Source organism: Ciconia boyciana, chromosome 17 (genome assembly GCF_034638445.1).
Source record: "Ciconia boyciana chromosome 17, ASM3463844v1, whole genome shotgun sequence".
Lineage (NCBI taxonomy): Eukaryota > Metazoa > Chordata > Aves > Ciconiiformes > Ciconiidae > Ciconia > Ciconia boyciana.
In genome coordinates this window covers 5,497,692-5,522,678 of record NC_132950.1, presented here as the reverse complement: position 1 = coordinate 5,522,678, position 24,987 = coordinate 5,497,692, and the positions used below count along the sequence as shown (strand labels likewise).

The window sequence follows — 24,987 nt, the reverse complement described above, 5'->3', positions numbered from 1 at the left end:
TGAAACGGCTGCACACACTTGTTTTCCATCACCCACACTTCAAAAGCAGCAACTAAAAGGTACAGCAATATGTAGCAAATTACCTTTTTTTTTTGTGAAGCCATCACACCTTGTTTTTTGAGTTATCCTGGCCTGCACACAATATGCTCCTTGGCAGCACGAGAACACACTGCCATCTGCCTGCTCCTCGTGAAGGCTGCGGGGCACACAAAAGCACACGTAGCAGGAAACGCCGGCAACACAGGACTTCGGTCTCAGAGGGAAATAAGAAAGGAGCAGGGGACAAGTCTGGGATAGAGGGCATGGATAGCAAGTAGGCTCACCACCAACTTAACTGCAGATTTTTGCAAACAGCACAAGAGCTAGGGTCAAAGCAGCAGTGCCATTTCAAACAAGACCCTATTTACTACTTGGGTCATACCACAGGAAGACAGGGAATATGTAAGGAAATGCATGCAGCAGAAGTAATTGTGAAACAGTAAGATTTCACAAATAAAACAATCAGCATTTATTGTTGTATTACAAAACACTTCATATTTTGGCAATATTTTACAGTTTATCCTTTTCCTTCTTAGGGCCTGTTGAAAAGGTATGGGGGGGAAGAAAAGAGGAGAATGTTGAAATCAAGATTAAATTTCAATGTCTTGCTTAAAAAAAATCCTCCCAAACCGCCCCAGTCCCTCCCACCAAAATAAAAATCTAGTTTCACTCAATTCCACTATCCAAAGAGGCCATGGGTGAAGCGGCAGGCAAAACTCTGGCAATTTCACTATCAAACGCATCAAGAAGACAAACAAAACATTCACAGTGGTCTTCAGTATGGTCTGTTGCGTTGATCATTTCTGAAATCATTTCTGAAAGGGAAATAAAAAGTTATAAGGAATCCCTTAAGCAAATAACAAATAGTCCCTTCAGCCAAACATCTCTGTGCCGACTTCTGTGTATTCTTCTATGTTTAGATAGCCTTATCCAAAAATGCTCACAAAACACACTCAACAGGCAATCACTGGCTTATTTTCTCCAGAAGCTCCTATCTGTAGTTAATGTTTTCATAGCACAGTCGTGCATGCACACAAACAACACTTTTCCCACAGTCCCTATCAATTCCACAGTCCGTACGCTACACAAACAAGTGAGGGCAAAGAAACCACTTACCTTCCTCCCATTTTACCACCATAGCCACCTCCCCGATCACCGCCTCTGCCACCACGCCCTCGATACCCTCTTTCTCCTCCATAGCCACCTCTCCCACGAAAATCTGGAGGAAAATGCAAACCGACACATCAGCCAGGTTTTTCAAAAAGCTGCAGATGTCATTAACACTTGTAACGCTTCAGAAGAGATGCAGTTGTTTTTACAAACCTCCTGATGGACGTGAATCTTCTGGTCTGGGCTCACCACACTGGTTGCAGGAATTCCTGCGAGCGAAGTTCATATTACCACAGGCCCTAGAAAAGACAAGGATTTCCCAGACTTAGCTGCTGAGAAACTCAGAGAGCATACATGAAACACCACTGCCCAATTAAAATGACACTTACGGGTTAGGACAAACCCAATCACCATTTTTGGGTTCCCCACTTCTACCCTGGAAGCCCCCACCTCTTCCATATCCACCTCGTGAACCTGTAGACAAAATTATAATCAGAATAAAGGAGGGGAAGTGGCTATGACCTATACATGAGAAACATTTATTAAGGACTGTCACTGGCATCAGAACCCAAGTGACAGACAGACTTTTGAGGTGGAAGAAAGAGTAAGTGTTTCATGTAAATATATCCCTACTAGGCAAGCCTCTGAAACCATACTAGGAACTCTGACAGGAGCAGGTAGTGCCAATGACGAAAATTGTACCACTGTAGAATTCAGCATCTACTAGCTGATTTACTACTAGCTACAGGATAACTAGAAGACTTGGGCAAATGACAACAGAAGTTTCAGCCACCACCAAATCTCAACAGCATTCTATGTCCTGAAGTTAATGCATCTGCACAGCTGAAATACACATGTTCATATGGAAAGATATATAACCTAGGCAGATGGGGAAAAATAAGAAGCAAGGATAGCACATGGTGGCCAGAAGAATTTGCTCCACTACATGTCTTTTAGAAATTCTTTTTCAGGAGTAAAAAAAAAAAACAAACACAAAAAACCCCCACAAAACTTGATCCGCTTCAATTGCCAGTAGGTAAATATAAACCCACTATGTGCATTAATAAAATTTCATAAAGATTTCACAATGTATAATATAAATCATATAAGGCCAGACTTAGTTACAGAACAAAAATTTAACAAACAAACAAAAAATCTTTCTGGATTAATCCCAGGATGCATCTGACACAAGCACAGGGACAACACAGTTCTTGCTTTCTGCATCAAAAAGATTAAGAATTTTTATACCAATTGAAGTTCTTGAAGTATAATTTATCAGCCCACAGAACTGCCCGATTTAAGAACTCAAATTCGTTGACAGCCACCGCACAAAGCATGCTTCCTGTAAAATGGTAATTAATATTCAGTGGACTACTGACAATCTGTATTATGCAGAGAAGCAGGGAGATTAACATCTAATTAAGGGAGTCAGACATCCAACTGCTGCTCTAAGTCAGTAGCAGTTGAATACTTTACCCTGCTTAATACCATCTGGAAACATCAGAGTATCCCAAGGCTTTGCTATAATAATCAAATACTCACTGGGAATTCACACCTATATATGGGGAACCTGTATAGCCTCAACATCATTGTTACACTATCTCTTTAAAAGCACTGCTGAGACATGATCTGGAGACTTTCCAGTTCAAAAGGAAAGCATAAATTCTATGCTGTGCAAAAGAGATTACAGATTTCAGTTTACTTAACTGGGTACACTCCTTATTACTCCCTGTCATGGCAGAATCCCAAAGGCCCATATACTTTGATGAATCACTGCTTCAAAGTCAGCTTCTCTTTTATAAACCAATAATAGTTAAAAAGCATTTAACTATGCAAAAGCAAGGATTCTACAGATTTTAGTCCCACCTCGACGTCCACCACCTCCACCTCCTCTCATGAATTCAGGCCTTCTAGTTGCAAAAGAAACTTTGATAACATTGCCATTGAATTCTTTTCCTGTGGAAAGACAGAAAGTGAGCGAAAGATCAGTACAGCTCCCAACAACACAGCAGCAGGTTCAAGAGAACAGACGTGAATTTGCACATACAGACTGAATACAAAGCTCTTAAGACACAGGGAGTCTGGAGTAAATCTCTTATTTTTGAAAACAGTGGTCCAAATGTGAGATGGCAAATACTGAGGTACTTGTTAGGTTCTCCATAAACCCACAGATATTTCTCTTAACTTTAAATGCAATCTGCAAGCTGCAATTTAACTAGACACATAAGAACATCTAAAAGATTTTTGGCCATGTTCATGGATAAGTAGTTCGGATGTTAGAACTCTGTTCTTCCCCCAAGTCAGGCAACACTGCTTTTGTCCAATTCAACAGCCAGCACAAAAATTAAATACTCCCAAGTAAGTGAAAAACAAGAACTTTTAAAATACAAAGTCTCAGTTCTTCATAGATACAAAGTTTATCACACAACAAACAGGACTGCAATATGTGCCTAATATAGTCATATTTGCTTTACCCTCCTAAACAAAAGTCAATTTGCATTTTATTAACAAGATATAAACCATCAGATAGCATGCCATGCCAGATTTCTTACGCACTACCATTTCACACCAGGTGCAGAGTATGTCCTTTTGTTTCTGCCCAATATTATTAAAATTCTGTGAACACACAAGGTCACAGGAGCAGGCACTTCCTTCCCCCCCTCAAGTCTACTAGTACAAAAGAGTATCACTATTTCCTGCATCAAGTCTGAAGAGTTTTATATCAGTGTGTTTCTGGGATCCGCTCTCTTCCTCCACCAAACCCATAATTTAAAAAAACCCTTGCTCTTCCCTCCATATATACAAAGCACTTTGCACAAGATTGCCATAACCATTGCCAAACTAAAAATACCACCACAGCACTAATAATATCAAAACAACACTGTAGGAAATCCCTCCAGCTGCTAACACTGGTTACAGCTCTATTGGTCTGAACAAGAAGTTACAATCTCCCGAGTGACATGAACGCTGTCTCTCATACTTTGTGCAGCGATGACTGAGGTACAGCAGCAAACCCTAACAGTTTCATTACACATTTTTGGTCTTAATCACTAGCTGCTGTTCCACCAAATGAGAGAGAAAGCCAGCACACACAAAATACCATGAAATAGAGGTCTCTGTTAACCAAAAAAAAAAAAAACCAAACCCAAAACCAAAACCCACAAACCAAAAAACAAAAGCCAAACAAAAAGTAGCATGCGGTTCCCAATGCGGTTATTGATTTGCTTCTTCCACTGCTTGTTAGATTCATAAATAACAAAAAGAACATGTACTCTCACCCACCGTCAAACCAGTCAATTGCTGCTTTAGCAGAAGGAGGGTCGTCAAAAGATACCGTTGCTTCTCCCTTTGGTTTGCCAGTATCCTTATCTGTATAAAGATTTATCATAGGTTTGCCAGTCTTTTTGTTCGTCTGAAAAGAAAGGTCGTACACTTAGCATAGGAGAAATATTGGTAAAGCCAGTTCACTGCATAAACTGTAACAGCTAACTGTCATTAGAAAGAAGATTCTCTTGGAGCTAGCCTGCAGAAACAGATGCTTTTGACTGAAGGATAGTGACTGGTTGTTCTCCATGAAGTAATGACAGGCCCATTTAAAAAAAAAAAATAAAAATGAGGTCAAGTGCAGGAAACCCTAATTTAGAATTGCAGAAACAGAAGAAACAACCACAGAACACAGAAGCATACTTGCTGAAGTGTGAGGGTGGTACAATGGATAGAGTGTCAGTGCTAAGGGTTATGAATACTAAAGAAGAGATACAAAGCAATCTAAATGTCACTAGAAAAAAGCTGCTAGTGCTGCCAGCTTACAAAAGAGCTGTCATCTGGGAACTCAGATAAAAATATTATCTACAACTGCTGGGGAGTCAGAGAGAGCATCTGCCTTGAATGATACCAGTACATTTCCAATACAGTAGCTCTGCAAGTTCTCTTCCTTCTTACCAATGATTTCTCATTTCACATACCTTTATAATACCAATTTGTTTGAAATAGTCTGCCACTTGATCTGTTGAAACATCCTCTCCAAGTCCTTGCACGAAGATAGTGTTGTTATCAGAGTTGTCAGACTCTGTATCTATTAAAAAATAAGCTACATTTACCATGCATCTTTGTGGTAGCAACATTTTAAGCTCTGGTCTATACTGCCCAGTAGCAGACCCTTAAATCCCAAAGAGTCTTGTGTGAAGTGATCAGAGAGCACAATTCTGAAGTTAACATCAGCAACTTCAAAAAAAAAAATGCATGCACAGCACCTTCAGACACTGCAGTACATCAGAGACTGAATACATTCAACAGCTGACCAGCTGTCTGCCACACACCCAACTTGTCCATGCAGCTAGGACATCCAAACCCATCAAAGTAGTGTATGTTTTAAATAACACAAGTTTAGCAGAAGTGTTATGGCAGTGAAAGCAGCTGCTTGGCTCAAGCAGATCCACAGTTCATCAGCAAATTCTTACTTGCTGCATGAAAAGACATCCAAAAATTCACATGCACTTGAATAAAATAAATTTATTTCAAGGAAGACAAGCTTTAGCTAAATTTCTTTTGAGCCATGGGAACTGTAGCCACATCCATCTTTCTAGACATACATTTTAAAAGCAATGACCTAAGAGCTACAATCCACTCCCGCCCACTGCCTGTTTTCTTACCAGCATCTGATCTCGGTCCATAATCCCTTTGACCTATGAAACGGGTTTTAAAAAAAAAAATTAAAAAAAGAAAAAAGAAAAAAAAAAAGAAAAAGACTATTTTTAGCAAAACATTTTCAAGCAACTTTTTTAGAGACAAGAAAATATTTAAAGTATGTATGTAACGCATCTAAGATCTAAAACATTAACTGGAGATTTAGAGAATATTTAGATTAAAACGTTCAACAGAAGGTGTCTGTAGGACGTTAACATGTTCTTTAACTTGCAGCATGTGGCAGTTGCCACACTGATGCTGTGCTGGTGTTATCTTGCAAATGCTGGTTGTCAGATCACCAAGCAGTTTACCATTTTTTTTTTTTACCTCTAGTACCTTTCTAAGAAGCATTTGTAACAAAAATTTAAAAAAGAAAAGAAAAAAAAAATCCGGTGAACATCACTGTCTCCACAAATTCTTTCATGCAATTTGACAAAGTAGAAATCCAGTTTATTGCTAAAAGTTTGGCTATTAAAACTCATGAACACACCAGCCTCACCAAAACGCTATAATGCTTCTACTAGATAGTAACAAGATATTGGTGGCTTTTAGATTTATAAAGAATTTCCACTGAAACATTTTTGGATACTCGGCACTTACCACCATAATTTTTGAAGCCACCACGGTCACCACCACTGCAGAGGAAAAATTGAAGAAATGATTTCTTCCTTAAGTCTCTATGTGCTGAGCCCAAGGCTCAATCTACAGTTAACTGATCATAAGTTGAGAGTTACTGTCTAGCAGCTAAAGCACCATCTCTGTTCTCCTCACTACTCATTCATGTTCAAAGATTAAATTACATGAAAGTGAATAATCGCACAGGGTGCTGCACTGGAGAAGAGAAGCCCTAAAGAGTACTTTAAACTAACCCATACACATGTCGTTGTTTCAATACTTTCTCCCACCCCATAAGCCAAAATGACTGCTATTAAAAACTGGGTTTTAAAACAGAAACATCATTTTCATGAAGGTTAATGGGCTTTAATTGTAGATATAATTGCTACTTTGGAATAATTTGTACTTTAGTACTTTCCTAGAAGTAAGAAGAGCTAAAGTTAATTAACCTGCATTGTTATGCATTTATATACGAGGGACAAATTAGCAGTATCAGCCATTCTCTGAGAAAGTGTCTGTGGGGACCTACTGTACTATTAGCACTTGGCATTACAGAGAAGGTGTGTGTATGTGAGCTTCAAAAGCAGAGGCCGTGAAGTTTTATTTCATTCATTCTGAAACCTGTGGCACAAAATGTAGACCAAGTTAAGAGATTACACATATCAATTTTCAAATGTTAGAAGGGGATTTTAAACAGGATGTTACACCTCCAATTATGTGCATGAAAATAAACCCTCACTCTTTTCAATGTAAATGTTCGTACTCGGAGGATTTTTCACGACAGCATTTTTAATTGCATCCATGTTATGAACACAATATAATCAATATTCAAAGCCTTCAGGAAAAATACAACCACTGGATTTTTTTAGAAAGTCAATAACCAAGTGTCAGAAAGACTGTCTCGTACTGCCACGTACAACTGCCTGCTTGCCCTCCTTCGCATGGGGGACACAGCTGCCACCTGAAAATTAGGCCGCTTCACCTAATCCTGATAGCTTTCACACTTAGCAGCTAAGATAAAGCCAGTGTTAGGTTCAAACCCTGATGTAGAGGGCTACCTCTAGGCTCTGGAACCACTGTGCCAGTACAAGTAGCCTCTTCGCTGATGCACTTTATAACTGGAAGTCAGTCCAGGTTTTAATTCAATATATCTGCCAACACATCAGAGTCCAAACATGGGACACAAGCACCCCAGCAAAAGCCAATGAAATAAAATTAGGAAGTAACTTCTTTGGCACTCTGTATATCTGTTTTCTGTTACAGCAAATGCAAAGTCATGAATGGGAGGTACTGCACACTTAACATTTATGAGAGAAGATCTGCCCAATGCGAGGGACAAAAAAGAAATAAGGTTTCAACAGATATTATCAAAACTGGATTAAGAGAGACATTCTTTGAAGGGTGACTGACATTCTGTGACAGTACATGTAAGGAGTATTAGATGTTGGTCACAATAGACTATCACTTTTACTGAGACTTTTCTTAAAGTAAGTTTTTGCTGCAGATTTTAAATTGCTTCTCCACAGAAAAAAACTGAATGCTAAATTGCAGTGTCATTTACTTGTAAGTAATCCATTCTGCTCATTAAAGAAGTAAAATGAATGAATTTTATATGCAACGTCAGAGCTGGTCTTTATTCAAGGCTGACTATTTTCAAGGACTGATGATAAAAACACAATAGTGATCATAAAATTTACTGTAAATATCTTTCTGCCACCTCCAATCCACTTTAGCTTAAAAAAACTTCATTATAACACAACAATTTTCAGTAGGATGCCTGCTGAATCTTCTAGGATTTTAACTCAGAAATAACAAGAGTGATATTTTTAACTCAGAAATATCTTTTAACTCAGAAATAACAATAACATTTCCATCAACCATGGAAATGTTAAAGTTTTTCCAACCCTAGATTGTGGTCCCAGTTCATCAGGACAGCATTATCCAGCACATTTATGTTTTCTGATTTGAAAGTATACAGCAGCAGAGACATACATTAGAAAACCCCAACAATCTAAAAACATACAGAAAACAAGTTTGTGATCAACACAGCCAGGATTTTACAGGAAGTGAGGATTTTGCCAAGATGCTGGGGTAAAATGTGCACACCATGATTCTGAGAAGTGATAGAGTTGGATATATAAAATGTAAAGGAAGTCATAGTCAAATGCCTAATTTCCAACTTTGTGATACAGTAATTCTGCACACTGCACTCACAAGTGCAATCCACAATTTTTAATTAGTTTTTTAATTAATGTCTGTAGAAATATGTTTTTGCCCAAGTATGCTTCAGCACATTATCTTCTGCTTAGTCTCACATACCCAACCAAAAACTGTATCAATTCAGTGACAGATACCTTTGATGATAGATTCACGCTTTCCTCCATTTTTAAGTCCCATTTCATATGTGATTTATAGAGCTGCAGCGTGTTACCTTCCTGAGATCCCCAGGAGGCATGTGGATATGCTGCAGCAAGCGAAGTCAAACACAGAAACTGGTTGCAAGCAGCCGATGCCACAGTCTCAGATAGACCCCTTGCTGAGACATGAAATGTAAGTCTCAATCTCAGCAACTGAATTAGTTCCCACACTATTGTCATAGAACATGTGGAAGAATGTAATTGCAGTGTTTCACAGTCTATTGCTTTACCAGTCTTGCACACAGACCAACTAGATGGGTGACCAGGTAGAGTCTGGGGTTTTAACATCCTATGTTAGAATCATGGTAGCTAAAATTCAGCAATGCCACCAACAAAGATAATAAAATAAGAGACTGAACCTCAAGCAGCCAGAATGTGTACGTGGCACCATTCATAGTGACAAAAACTTACTGCTATGAAAGAAACGTCATCAGATGCTCTTTTCTCCTATATTCAGTCATATATTTAAACATCACCTACTTGCGTGTAAATGGAGTTCATCAAAACATTGCTTACTTCAGCTGGGAATAACTCTTTAAATTACAGGCACAGTTACATGGAGAGCTGAACATTACAGATACAAGAAATATACTTTAAAAAGTGATCAGATATTGGCATAGGTAGCATTAAGAATTCAGGAACCAAATTTCAGCCTCCAACATGCATCTGCGTCTTGCCAAGCATGTGGGAGTTACATGTAAGAATGTATTTTTAAAAACAAGAAAGGAATGCTTAGTGCACCAATAAAGTAACTGACAGATAGCTTTATTTTTTGGTGCCTATATTTATTGCCTCTGTCATGTTTTTCCAAAGTCTATATAAAGCTAAGCTCAAGCATATACATTACAAGTCAAAATATTCATTCTGAACATAAACCGCACTGTTGTAAAAAATGTTTGCACTAAGTTGTAGTTTCTTTATATCACAATAAGCTAATTCCCACTCATAATAGCTAATATAGCAATTAAGCTCCATAGGTAACTTTTGTTTATAGTACATCAACATCAAATCTGCACAGAGGAAAAAAAAAAAAAATCTATGCTGAGCAAAGTTAGGATTTTTATGACAAATCCTAACCCAATGGTAAATCCTTTTCTAAACTGCATCTACGTAGTTCCACCAACACAGACTGCATGAGCAGATTCAAAGGCAAAGCCTCTCCCATTTAATCCCCAGACTCTAAAAGAAGGGCAGTGCCACAGGTATGGCTACCTGACTGCCTGCACGGCTTTCCCAAGATGAGGGAAAACAAACCTGCTTTGTATTGCTACTGTATTTCCCACTTACATGCTTAACCAAAACAATTCAGTCCCACAACCACAATAAGCAATTAATTCCTTATTTTTCGGATGAGGACTAACAAAAAGGTGACTAATTCTACAAGGAAACTTGGAAGAATAACTTAAGAGTAAAACTCTGCATTCTCAAGACCTGGTGTACCTGCTTTCTAACCAAAAGAGCTCAAAGATTAGACTCTTCTATTATGGGTTTTAAAAAAAGAAGAGTCTGCTTCTTAGTCGGAATACAAATTAGCAAGATCATCAATTTTTCAAGCTCCAAAATTAAAGGGTGGAAAAATTCTGCTAAAAATCCCAAAAGATCTAATTCAAGACCATTAAAAAAAAAAAATATGAAGAATAATTTTGAAACCCAAAGTTACTAAGATTAAAAAGTGAACATCTGACACATAAGAAAATTAATGTTCTCTATCGTAATAATATCAGCTAGGGAATCTGAACACTAATTTCTCGACAGATTCTTTCTTCTCAGTGCTGCGTGACTTTGCACAAGCACAAAAGAAAAATGAGTGCTGAAAGCATTCATTACAGTACGTATTCAAGGCATTCTAGTTTTCAGAATAACAGTTCATACCTTAACATTACGAACTATGTTTTGAAGTACTTTTATAAAGGTTATTCAAAGAAATGAAAGCTCTCAAAATTTAAAAATGCTAATTTGATTCTGCCCCAAGTATTCCAGAATAATTTTTTGCACTTGCAGACTGCTCTGAGAGGTCTTACACACAGGGTAAGTTTATACGGGCCAATGCAACTCTCAAGAATCTTGTGGGAGAACTGATGTTGCAGCCCAAGCCACTGTATCACCAGTACAGGACAGCAGCAAGTCAGCGATGACGCCTATAACAGGATGCACTGATGACCAGCACTATAGAGCAGATTAGGCAATACAGCTGTAAGAACACCAATGACTGGGTAAAGCTCTTACCGATGAACAGCAAGTTGCAACAAGTTCTCCCTGCATTCAAATGCCAGTCAAGACAACATTTTTATTACTAGCTAACACAGAAGAGATTCATTCGCTATAGTCTCAAGTTAGCTATTAATTTTTTTTGTAATGTCAAGGAACAATTTATTTTGTGTGTGTGTTGATAGAACTCATTTACACATAATTTTCTAACCACTATAAAAATCAACGCCTACATTACTACAGCAGTACAAATACCTGTGTAGACAAGTTTTTTAGATAGATGATTTCCTGATGGCTATGGAATTTCCACAATTTTATGTTAAGCATTAAAATGTGATCGAAGTAAAAAAATTAAAGTAGTAACTAGTTACTGGAGATAGACTTGACATTCCTACACAAGCTGCTTTTAGGAAAAAAAACAAAAAATGAAACCCAAGGAGACAAACCCAAAATACTACCCTGAAACCCCCATTTTCACAGGGCTAAACATGATTTCTTACCTTATTAGAAGTTATTTTCCCCTTGATTATACAGTTTCTTATCTACTTTAACCTTTTACACTTTTCTAATAAGCATGACTTTGGTAAACTACGTGTATCAGAAGCAGAATCCTCCATCATAATATGCAGAAAGACTGAATAAACATATATGACACCGTAGTTTCAGAAAAATTTCACTGCAAACAGCATTAAAGACTGCATCACTTAAGAGAAGCAGACAGACTTCCTAATCAATGCCTTCCCACTTTGCCGTATTTTCCCCCATTTCTCCATTCACCTCCACTCTTTTCCTTCTTTTGGCTTTCAAGTCCACTGACGTACCATTATCTACATGGATGTGTGAACAAAATTTTTCTTACATTTTGGAAAAATATGGGAAGAGGCTTTATTTTCACAGACATTAATTTATCTTTCTTCATCTTTCAAAGACAGAAGTTTGTTTCCAAGTGACAAAATCTACCAAAAGTATGTTTTTTGAAGCTCACATTCATTCCTCTTATTGAAAAGGGCTCACCTATAAACAATTTTTTAAAAAAACAGATTTTATCATAGGAATATGGAAAACCCTCATTCACACAGAAAAGCTAATTTTAAAAAGCTGTTCAGTTTTAACTGAAAACGAACTTAGGAATTACTTTTCTAGTTAAGTTTATATTATATAAAACCCCAGCAAACTGTAACATAAAATAACTATTCATATGCTTTTGTAATTGCGCTACCACACCTAATTAGGAGAGATAGGGTCCGCCTACGTCATCAAAACAGCAAGCCATGAAGTACAATTTGGGACCACCTTAGGAGCAGGCAAATTTTAAATATGGTTTAAAAAGAAATACTTTAAAAAGTAACCAAGTCTTAACACACTGTTGGATTATTTTATTTAAATTAGATCAGTTCAAACAAACAGCATTGTATAATTAGAGTTCTTCATCCGGAGCTGTAGCAATAACCCAGAACTGTGCAGCCTATTAAAGGATAAGTGGTGCTGACAAGCAACACTTCAAAGCTCACTGGAAGCTTCAACATTCTTACTTTGCATCCATGAGCACTCTACACCCCCAACCATTTCACAGAGGTATGTAAAGGGCAGCCAATTGCAACAGTTTATTAAGAAATAATAATGTCATCTGGCTAATTCAATAGGATTTAAAGCAAAGGTCCCAATCTCTCGGACCTATGCATGAGATCATCTGCAAGCACAAAATTAAATATGTGCATAAATTTTCTTTACAGGAACAGGGCCTAAGGCAATGGCAGAAGGGGTAACAGTATTGTTAGTATTTAAAATCTACCTAAAATAAATGTGTTTAGACTGGCAGCTAAACCAATAATAAAAACTGTCTTGTAATAGAATTTTGAAACTGAAAAAAAACCAGTAAAGAACAAGTTATGTTATTACTAAATTACTCCTAAATTATTTAGGAAGCAGAAAGATAATTAACCAACCTTAGTGTAATGATCTGTCATTGTAAAGTCAAAATACTTCCCTGCTAAAATGTTAGCTACCTCAGCTATGAATTTTATATAACTTTCTCAATCCTTGGCTGTTGGTTTTCTTGTCATTGAAAAGAAATTTTTACAGGTTTTCAAATATCTTATTTCAAGGGATGGGCTCAGGCAGTTTTTGTATTGCAACTCATGTAAATAAAATGCAGCTATGTGTCATAACAATCAAATGCTTGTTCTCAATCTATCTGAACCTAAAAGCTTTTCCTAGGCAAAATGCATTTCTGTGCAGTACAGAAAGGTTTAATTTTAGAAACCTTCCATTTTTTGAAGTCTAAATCTGAACGACAGTAGGAATAGACTTATAGTAAACAAAAATTAAAAACAGCTAAATAATAAGAAACAAGGGTAAGGAACTGCAGGCACTGGAATGAGATCACTTACCTATATCCAGACATATGACCTCTTCCATCCATGTCATATCCCCCTCTACCTCCTCCCTGTGACCCGCCATATCCTCTATTATCTTCTCCATACCTACTCTTTTCACGACGATCATCTGAAGGAATGAGTAAAACAAAACAAAACATGAGTAAATTGTAGTGCAAACTGCAGTGCAGTGAAAATTCCCACCCCGCATTTTTTTTCGCCCTCAGGTCTGCCATTTAAACCTGGAAAGCACCAACTCCTAAATCTCTCTTACATTATCTACGCCAAAAAGTAACAGAGCAAAGTTTGATTTTTTTTTTTCCAGTTATCTCCCTTGGCTTCCAGAGTCACAAGGTATGTCGGAATGTAAACACTCTGTACCTTAATTACACTCCATTTTCCAAACATAAACACATACTGTCTAAAATATACTTTTCATTCTACTTCCATATAGCCTTCCCAGTTTGCAAAAGACATCACTGAAGACAGAACAAGGATAAAGAGTGTGGGTTGTGCTGCTTGTGTGAAGCTACTGCAAAAAAACGGTTGATCTTAAACTTCTCATTTCCTTCTATCTCAGAATTCACCTACACAGCATAAAGCTGGAATGTGAAGTGCAAAAGCTCTTCATGACTGATCAAGACATGTCACCCTCATGCAGGAAGAAAGTACAAAATAGCTTAGAAGAAAATTCTATCTAGAATTTGCAGAACTCAGGGACATGGACTCCCCAAGGCTGCCTCCAACAAATGCAAATGCAACAATTTTGGGGCCCCAACAGTTTTTCATCTCTGCATAATGTTTTGAAAGTCTTAACAAATAAAACATTCCCCAAGAATATCAACATGGAAAAAGGGCTTTAACTATTCATCAAATCAGCTGTCTGTGGAAGGAAATCCAACTATTTCACAGTGTGTCTGCTCAATGTCATTAGCCAATATTGAATTCAACCTGTGAATTTTACCTTGGCTGTTGTGGCTATAGCTTCCCTTCTGAGACTGGTAGGATTGCTGAGAATGGCCATATGAGCTTTGGTGCTGGTTATAGCCTGACTTTTGGTCATACGAGCTCTGGTGGCCATAGCCCGACTGCTGGTCATATGAGCCCTGGTGGCCATAGCCCGACTGCTGGTCATATGAGCTTGACTGCTGGTCATAAGAGTCTTGGTTTTGTCCATAGCTTGACTGCTGGTCATAAGAGCTTTGGTGCTGACCATAGTTTGACTTTTGTTCATAAGAGCCTCTTCCACTTAAAATAAACAGAATTTGTATTAATAGCTAAATGTTCACAGAAGAGAGAGCAAAATAATGGCTGAAAATTCATTACATTGCTAAAATTTCCTAGTCACAGTTACCTCCCAGTCATTACTGGCATACGGATATGAAAATACTCTAGGTTTCATCTCTATTGGGATATATCTGGCTTCCAAGAAAAGCAAGGCAGAAAACGGTATGTTACCATCGCTTTCGAGACATCTTCAGTTTCCACTGTAAATGTAACTTAACAGCAGCACTCCCTTTACACACCCCAGTACAATGCTTGCTTTCTCCCCTCTCCCCAGTAGCATGACAATGGCTGACCGATAGCCCATGACCTGCTAAACGCCAAATCCTTCTCTACAGAACTGCAGGGAAGACCCCTGCTGCGCATGTTGTATGGTGCAGCTGATAATTCCGCCTACAAAAAAAAAATCCCAAAATTTTGCTTTCACTGAATTGCAATCTGTCTTTTTCTGGGCGTTCTACCATTTTGCCAAGAACTTTTCTAACTCTTGTCACATCCTCTAACATACTTGCAGTTCTTACCACTTTAGTGCCATCTATGTATACTATGCCACCAACTTTCATCAGCAACATTGACCAGTATCACATCTAGGATACTCCAACACAACGTGGCTATACATTCTAAGAGGGAGTCGTAACTCTTCTCTGACTAATAACAACTTCATAGCAATCACAAGGAAATCTCACCTACCCCATACTTCCCTAGGCTACTTCAGTGTCCAAGGTAGAAACAAAAGTATTTTGAAAATCCACGTATAAGAGAATAGTTCCAGTTGAGTTACCCTTTCATAGCAAGACGTTATATAGATTTATGAGAAATAAATTGCATCCAGGAAACACTGGCTGTTACTCATACCTTTGTTTTCCCCCTGGGTACTTAGTTGCGGCTTAACTGTATTATGTTTTCAGTAATTGAAATTAATTGCTGACCTCTGCCGCCCTTTCTTTTCTTCCTCCTCCCTGCTTCCACCCCATTTTCAAAAGATGAGGCACTACATTTGCCACCCTCCAGTCTTTGGCAATCTTACTTGCTAGCCAAAACGTCTCAGAAAAACAAACAAACAAAAAAAATCTAAGAGCCTACAGAAAGTTTCCACCAGCTTTTCAAAGCACTCTAAGATGAAGTCCGTTGGTCCAACCAATCTCAAAATATCCCAGCAGTGCAAATACCATCTAATCTGCTCTCTCCCAGTTCTAGCCTAGACCTTAGCTTTAACATAACTAATCCCAGTGGCAGAGAGATTACGAAGATTTTTGTTAATATCTTCAAAAAAGCAAGCTCCACTTTAGCCTTTGCACCATCACCAAAGGAAGCATCATTGAGAGCATTCACTATTTGCTGGTTTTCCTTCCTTCCCTCCCTTAGGATGCGAGAGCTACGATTTTGTGGCCATCCTCTTCAAAGTTGCTATAATTTAATTTCTCAGTTTCTCCTTACTTGTTACAACCATACATTGAAAAGTTTCCCTCCAATGTCTTTTTTCCATTTTCTTGGTCAAAACCAACTTGTTGGAGAATCTATGCCCTACTGCATTTTTTTCCCCGATAGATGTCTACAGAGTTAAAAACTACATTATTGCCTTGTCCTGTACCTTTGTACAGCCCTAATAAACACCCAGAAAACAAAGCAAAGCAAAACAAAACTTAACCATGTTCCTGCCTTCTTTAGGGATGCAAAAAAGACACTCTGAGCGACAGCACCTACTGCTGACAGATTAAGACCTTGCTTGTTTATATTAAGATGTTTTGTAATAGTAACTACAAAACCAGAAACCAACTACAGGTTTGCTGAAGTCTAGATTGTTTTATCAGCTTGCAAAAAAAATACAAGAAATATTTGGACCTTGGACACAAGAATGAAGTTTAGTACATGACAGTGTATTTTAAAGAGATCACATGATCCTCAATAAAGATCTAATGCAAGCAGTAACCCTGGGGTGTATGCATGAAGCTTGTAAATTAGATAATAAAGTGGCCTTATAAGTCATTACGGGAAGTTCGGTTGTATTTTCCAACATACTTTAAAAATTGTACCATTAATCCTCCTGAAACTGGTTCGAGTACAACATTACTTAACAAGTAAAATACATTTGTAGTAGCGTGAAGTCCTGAATCAGAGTGCAGTATACACATGCATATTTAAGTTATTGATAAGGATACAAAACCATGATGTTTTGAGAATCCTACTTAGTTGGAAAAAGAAAAGATATTTCTTAAATTATATTTCCGAATCCTTTCCCCTTCTTTCACCACAAAAAGGCATTCTAAGACAGATAAGAAGTCTACAAATCTAAGAACAGCTAAGAATTTCCTTGCTAACAGCTTATTTGAAGTTAATAAGGAGTACTGTAAGCTTATACAAAAGAATGTGACTGGAGAGGTAGTCTACCTACCTTTTTCTTAATCAAAAATACTCTCTACCAAGTCCATTCCTCATTGTAGTCACTAGCCAAAGATTTTCTAACGTGTATCTCCCTGTACAGCTTGACTTCAAAATAACTGCATCCATCCTCCTTACATCAAGGAATATTCTTCCCTTACCTCCTGTTCTTTCAGGCACTAAAGACGTCTTAAGAATGTGGATTTTCAGATATTTGTCCTTTTTTTAGCAATGATAGCAGGAAATTTGTTATATCTCTAGCTAAGAATGTACAACTACTAGACAGTACTTTAAATAGATACTGTTAATCTCAGCTTCCTTACCCTCTAGACGACCCTTTCTGCTGCCCCTGACTGCCGTAAGACTGCTGGTTGTATGAGCTCTGATTCTGATTTTCATAACCGGATTCATCATCGTATCCCTGGGAATCTTGTCCATAACCTGCAAATTGAGGAAGAGAATTTTTAGCAAATATTCACCTTTTAATTACTGCCAATGAATGTAACAAGCTAGCCAAACCTGTTTGATTTTGTCCATAGTTCCCATGATAGCTTCCATAGTTCTGTCCGTAGGATGAATTGTCTCCACTCTGCCCATAACCAGAATATCCCTGTAATTTAAAGAACATACTCAAATAAGTGTCACTTCCACAGCAGCTAATTACAGTTTTCCTTCACTAGACACAACTGCAAACATCAAGCACAGCTGAGAATGGACTTCTTCCTGGCCCAGATATGGTCACCCAGGAACAATTCTTTTTACTCAAGGAACATCTGCTTTGAAAGACACAGTGTTGCTTTCAACTTACCTGTGCTTGTCCATAATTTTGACTGCCCTGATTGCCATAGGACGAATAGCTGCAAGAGAAAAATGCATTTAGTAAATGCTTACAGTGCCCTCCACATGGGTTGGAAAGCAAAGGTATTTTTGGTGATATTCTAAGTTTGTTTTCATTCCAAAATAGGTGTTTAATACAAGTACTGCAGTTGTAGGCATATCAGAACTGCATCAATAAACTAACGATAACCATAGTTGACTGTCAGAAGCCAGAAGAGCTTATTTTAATTTCTGCTCTGTTTCAAGTGTAAATTTAAAGTACATGAAAGTTGGGCTTACTGTAATTTGACAGATTCTTCAGAATCACAGAAAACTTCATCATATGAAACCAAGGCATTTTAAGTTTTTCAGTATATTCTTACAAAGTTAATTTTAATCAATTACTGTCAATTTGGTATATGTTGGACTATTCAACAATAACATCATCAAAAACCACACTAGCCTTAGATTATACTTACTCATTATTCTGCCACTTTAAGACTTCGTGAACTGACAGAAGAACCATGTGCTGAAACTCATATCATACTCAGATATAAACTCAAACTCACACGGTGCTATGTGCATAGAACCTTGGGACCTTCATTAGCACAGTCAGTATCAGCCGTGATTTTCATACTTCCATAAAAACACTTTTGTTTCACTGATTAAAATATCCCCCCCAGCCCCAAACTTGCAGCTATTTTATGAACTGGATTTTAAATTTCACAATTACGACCAGTTATCAGAGGGTTTCAACAAAAATTTCCCTCCAACGGGAAAATAAAATGGAAAAATAAAATTTTACATCTATATGGCCCATCATCTTTACACTTGTATAACCTTTGACTAAAATCTTAGTGAACAGCTTAAGGCAGTCATATGAAAAATATTTCTCTATATTCATGACATTTCAAAAGTTCTTACTATTAAAAGATGTCATTCCAATTTAAACCTGCTTACTGTCTTCCCTTCAGGAATATAAATTTTTTTCCTGTTTTATAAGACATCTTAATAAAGAACCAGGGCAGCAAGCTTTCTGCACCTGTAATTCCAAAAACGTATCAACACTGTATCATGCCCAAAGATTCAAACATCATGCTGGGAATCTTAAATGGCCTTTTATTTTGCAGATGTAATTGCTAACAGCAAAAAACCTCACACATACCTCTGCTGGCCCCCAGACTGACTGTAACTTCCAGAATCTAGAAAAAGAAGTAAGTCATATTGAGAACTTCCAATTAACATTTTATTCCTCTACCTACTGCAAGAGGAAGAAATTTGGGGAGAGGGAGAAAGGTTCAAGTACACTGGACAATGCAGCTACTTTCCCTGCAGAATGAGACAGCCTCCTATTTATTAACAAAAAAAGAAAACGCTAAGAACGGGACAACAGGAGCACAGGGTGCAGGGGACACGACACAGGTATAGCCGCTTTGAACTTTCCTTTTGAAGGATCTGAATTACATTTTCAAGGCTCCTCTTCAAATATTCGGGACTGCACAACCCCCTCTAATGGCTATCAAATACAGTGCCATCGTCAATGAACAGAACACAGCAGCTTAATTACTCAAGTGAAGCTAAGGAGCTCAGTCCTACTGAACCCCTTTTTAAGATGCCGTAAGAAAGCTCTGCCTAGCAAAAGGGTGCAGACACAGGCAGAATCTGGGTACGTAAAATCAGGGATGGAGGAACCATGACATTTCCCTTCTTCTCTCACATTGCAAAAAGAGAAACATTACTGATAGCTCAAACCGTAAACCTTATCACAGAAATTGATTCTTGAAACACATTGGAAGAATGTGAATTTCAAAATATGACCTCAAGTTAAAGAACAAAAAATTCATTTAAATGGTTTGACTTGTATCGAAAATAGAGCATCTAATTTGTAAAAGCTATCAACGTTACGAAAAACTCTACTACCGGCTACCTGGAATTCAGTTCTTAAATAGGGTGCTTTGTCTTTACTGAATCAGCTTATCACATTATTTTATCTTGTTAATTGCACAATGATGGATTTCCTTGTCTTCTGCAAAACTGCAAATTTTTATGTGTTAAAAGCTCTTACTATGTAGGGGAAAGATTTTGTTTCCCAAGCCAGCTGCACCTAACAGGTGCAGACACACAGAACACACACCATTGCTCCATCAACCTCAGACCCTTCAGAATTCAGCTGGTCACGAGCAGGGTTCACCTCTTCAGAGGTACCACATGCCCCAAGCTATTCTGCGCCCTACCAACTTCTTAACTACATGGCCTCTGTCAACCTCGCTTTTCTACACAGGAGTCTCGATTCCCCTTGACATTTTTGCTTGAAATTCCCACCTTCTTGTCAAAAACCAAACACTTTCTTCCTTTCTCTACCAGCCTCACCAGTACTGTCACTCTGGATAACAGCCCTGCAATTTTCCTGTTCCTTTCATATCACTTCAAGAATTTGTACAAATATTGTGGTGTCGCGGTCTAATAAAAACTATTAAGAACTTCCCTGTTTTCATTCCTGATTTCAGTCTTTCCCCCACTCACTCTCTTCCACCTCTACACCTAGAATTTACTAAAAAGCTGAAACCGAGAGTGAATTACAATGCAGGGTAAACGTCATAAACTATAAACAACTATAACCATTTTCCAATCAAAACACCCATCAAATTGCTCAAAGTCTGTTCATTATACCTCTCTCAGCTGGTTATAAATCCAACCCTGCCAGTACTTACACATATACTTAAACACAAGCACATATACTTCCAAGATGAGGATATCACCTAAGCTATTCAGACATTTTTTAATGGTAAAGTATCTCCTCAAAGCAACACAAAGCATCAAATTTCATATTCTGTTAGAGAAACATTTACCCAAAGCTAAGATGAGATGAAATAATACTTCATTTCACATATCCTATAAAGCAGTTTCACTCAGATGTGAAACATTCTCCTCCTTCTGCACTGCTACGCAAATATTTCAGTGCCTCTTCATAATGAAAAGCGATTAGAAAAACCAACGTAAAAGTGCAACTCAAACATGTTTATTGTTTTTAATAAGATGAAGGTCAAATTTTTACATTTCAATTTCAATGATCACAAAGATTACTATTAAATAGGTAACCACATTTTAAAACTATGGTTTAACTCTAAAATTTATATGCCATTAATGCTGCTAATTAAAGCAAAGAATATTAATGGTTCTATCAGAAAGAATTCTTGAGTAAGAATGTAATTAACTATAAATTGAAGGACTACATTTAATCTCCTTAGCTTCTCCCTTACGAACTTCTGCCAAACCACAAAATTTCAGAAAAAGTTTGCAAGCAACCACATAAGGAGCCTGTAAAATATGAATACGCAGAATCAGAGGAATTTCCTTTATTCATACATTTTTCTACATCCTTTGTTGTACCTCTTGGTCTACAGACTTCTGATCGATTTATTTTGGTGGGCTCAATGGGGACAAGAGTCTGTAAATATTTTTAGAAACAACAGATAGGTTATTCTGGAAATTCCTGGATACACAGACATTTTTTCTGAATGTTTAAAAAGCTCATGGAAATATTTCCTGTGAATGAAGTGGGGCATAGCAGCCTAGTCACCTTGCACTGCTGAGGAAGTGTACTCCTCTTAAGACAGAAGAATCTGCTGCGTACATTTGAAAACTGAAGTTCTTATACAAAGTAATTCATATAAAGAAGCAGCATTGTTTCCGTAGCATTCTCAACAGAAAAAGAATCTCATGTTTGAGCACCGCCATAGAGTAAAAACAGAGGAGACGCTCAGGTGCTTGACTTGAGGTCTGTGAAGAAAGTGGTTTTAGTTTACTGCCAAACTTTACTCATTTAGTAGAAGAATTCATGGTCTGAACTCATTTTACAGTACCTTTGGACATGTTTTATTCTCATGGTAAAGAACTGTTCCTTGCATTAAAGGATTCCTTTAACATACCTTGCTTTGTTTTGTTTTCATTCTCTATCATTCATATACGTAACGTGAGACAACACTAAAATGGCTCAACCCTAACAAAACATGGCTCACTCCACAAAGCACTTACAGCCTTGGAACTCCTTCTCCCACTTTGGGGTACACTACCTATCCACGGCTTCACCAGGGCATCACTGCTGGTTGGACCGAAACATTTTCGCCTCAAAAAGCATGAAGAAACAGCAACACAAGGTGCTCGCAGAAGCCCCAGGAGAAGCTGGGCTGTGCGAAGTCATCTGGGACAGCAGACATACTGTCTCCATACTCAACTAAAGGCCCCCATTGGGAAAAGAATTACATCCAGTGCATTTTTAAGCCCACATCAGGGGGGCTGTGAAGCTACCCCCTTCCCTATGCTGGCACCCTCGGGGTGGGGGGGGGGAGCACTACTAGAGCAGAATGCAGAGCAGATGCAGCAGATACGGGGACACAGAGGTGGGTCCCATGCCAGGGGTAGGAGGGCATGGCCCATGCTGGGGGACACGACCCAAGGGAGGGGCGTTTGCATTCCATGGGGGTGTTGATCCAAAGGGGAACACACAAACCATGCTGTGGGGGTGGTACGACTGAAAGGCAGGGCCACATCTCACACGGGGAGGGGGACGGACACACACATACAACCCAAACGGGGGCCCACACGGGGAAGGACCATGACCCAAAAAGGGAGGATTACATCTCACACCGGGGGTACACGGCCCAAAGAGAGGGGGGGGGGCTACAATGGGGGGCATGAACCAAAATGGGGTCCACATCTCACGCCGGGAGGTGTGTGGCACAAGCCAAAGGGGGGTCCCACACGCGGGGGGTGGGGGGGCCTAGACCCAAAAGGGGGCCTACCTCCCACACAGCACCCGAGCGGGTGACCCCAATGGGATCCTGCCCCCACGCCCCCCACCCCGTGGCGACACGGGGGGCGTGGCCGGCTTGACCACGCCCCCGGCCGTAAAGGGGCGGGTCCGGACGGCCTGACGGAGCGGGGCTCCCCGGGGAGGGGGCGTGGTCTCGAGCGAAAGGGGGCGTGGCCCCGGGGCCATCAGCGGGGGCGTGGCTCCCCTCCCCCTCCCCGTCGGCAGGGAGCGCGGAGCGGGCGAACGGGGAGGGTGTGTGAGGGGGAAGGGGCCGCGTCTCCCCCCTAACATGGCCGCGGGCCTTTTCCACCTGCGCCACATGGCGCTCGCCCACCCTCCCGCGCCCCCCACACCCCGCGTTTAGGCGACGAGAAACGGAGCCGCCACCAACATCCCCTCAGCCCGCCGGGCCTGGAAGCACCTACCCGAAGCCATGGCGGCGGCGGCGGCCGCTTAACCGGGCTGAGGGAAGGAGGGGGAAGAGAGAGAAAGAGAGAGAGAGAGACCAAGCGCCGCGCCGGCCGCGCGCACACTGAAGCACCCGCAGCTCGCGCGGACTGCGGGGCCGGGCAGCCAATCCGCGCGCGCGGCGCCTACCACCCGCGTGGGGAAGGGAAGGAGGAGATGGGCCGTACCAAGTCACCGCGGTCGGAGGGGGGGAGCGGGGTTGTACCAGCGGGAGGGGGCGGTGGCGGGTGCTCGGCGCTGTACGGGCGTGCTGGGTTGTACGAGGCTGTGCAGGGAAGCCGGGAATCGCTTGAAAGATTAAATTAGTTTAATTAATAAGCACGCAGGGTATGGTCGGGGTGCCGAGAGGGAACCGGGGGGGGCTGCTGGTGCGGAAAGCTGGGCGGATGCCTGGCTTTCCGCACCAGCAGCCCCCCCCGGTTCCCTCTCGGCGCCCCGATTGTGCATCGCCATTTGGGCCGGAGGGTGTTTTACGCTTTCCAAAAGAGAATTCGCCATGCCAAACTTCACAGCACCCAGGGGGGAAAGTCCTTGCTACACCTCAGGCGTGCACAGCCAGGAAAAGAAGCGAGATGCTGAGATGGAGTTAAAGAAAACATCCAAAACCTGGGTCCTAGGGAATAAAAATAAGAGGTTTGCCAGAGTTTCTGACTCTTAAAAAGCCAAATATTGACTTGGAGAATAGCTTTCTAAGAAAAGGGATCGTGATCCTGGGAAGGACATATATGAAACAGGAGACATTGCTTCAGAAAGGAAGATTAACGAGGACCGAACTGAATTAATGAGGAATGAACTGAAACGTCGGCAAAAGCAACGTTGGTTATTTCATCCGATTGTTTTTTAGCAGTCATATTTCTTGTTTCAGGTCAAGCTACCTTCTCACAAGACTTGGAGAGGGAAAGTTAACAGTTGCACGCTTTCTGGCTAGTGACAGTCTGCGCGTCTATCAGCCGGGGAAACAGTGAGCGCTGCGAGGTTTTACCCTGGTTTTTTTTTAAAGAGCATTCTCCGATTTCAGCTGAATGGATTGAGCAGATTTGCAAACAAGTTGGGCTGTTTCTTTCCCTCCCCGGGCGTAGCAGCGGGAGGCAAATCCCATTGCCACAGCCTAAAATAAGTTTCTGCAAAACAAGCAGTGACTAGAATGATTAATTTAAAAAAGGGGTTGAGCTCTCTCCCCGCCTTTCGGTTTCTCCTTGAAAAACTTCATCTCCTCCAGCCGCGAGGTCTTCTCCCACACCATTAGCCTTCCACTGTCTGCGACAACCTGGGACCTCTCACAAAGGCTGCCTTTGGGATTAGGCAGATCCCAAACAATGCGTAGAGCCTCTCAGTGCCTTTACGTTCCTCAGAGATGGAAGGATTCTCATAAATGGAAAATGGCATTAATTGAGACAAGAGTGACAAGCTCACGTGTCCGTCTGCCTGCTGATAGATCTGTGCTGTGCTCTCCTGTTGCTTTCAAAAAACTTTGAAGCTGGGGTGGGGAAAAGATGTTGGACTCTCAGCCCTCTGCTCATCCCACTCGGCTGGAAGAGATCCCAGCTGCTTCAAATGCTTTCCCCACTTTGCAAAATCAGAGGGGGTGGGGGAAGGTGTGTTTCTTCTGATCCTTCCCTGTAGATGAGACCTCATGGGCCTCTTGTTAGACCCGAGCCAGCAGCCAGTGACTGGGGTCTTGTCCGGAGGAGGAGCTGGTGGCAGGGGAGCGTTTCTGACACGTAGCTGTTCATGGCGAGCGGATGCGGGTCCAAGCACCAGGAACTGGGCAATGGGA

General features: G+C 40.2%; 1 protein-coding gene across 2 annotated transcripts; it reads right to left on the bottom strand.

The window, feature by feature from the left end:
• Positions 1 to 469: 469 nt before the first annotated feature.
• Positions 470 to 23,308, bottom strand: TAF15 (TATA-box binding protein associated factor 15). 2 transcript variants are annotated; one of them, XM_072882012.1, is made up of 16 exons: positions 23,168 to 23,308; positions 19,095 to 19,131; positions 17,922 to 17,970; positions 17,633 to 17,723; positions 17,437 to 17,554; positions 14,415 to 14,698; positions 13,466 to 13,580; positions 6,436 to 6,470; positions 5,802 to 5,834; positions 5,115 to 5,224; positions 4,432 to 4,561; positions 3,016 to 3,105; positions 1,539 to 1,623; positions 1,363 to 1,448; positions 1,156 to 1,258; positions 474 to 854 (listed from the first exon to the last, which is right to left on the bottom strand). In XM_072882012.1, the coding sequence occupies exons 1-16, from the start codon at positions 23,175 to 23,177 to the stop codon at positions 815 to 817; spliced, it is 1,416 nt and encodes a 471-aa protein (XP_072738113.1). In that variant the 5' UTR covers positions 23,178 to 23,308; the 3' UTR covers positions 474 to 814. The 2 variants fall into 2 exon arrangements, with proteins under 2 accessions (XP_072738114.1, XP_072738113.1); XM_072882013.1 differs by lacking the exons at positions 6,436 to 6,470; positions 19,095 to 19,131 and having other exon boundaries at positions 470 to 854; positions 23,168 to 23,301.
• Between the last annotated feature and the right edge of the window lie 1,679 nt (positions 23,309 to 24,987).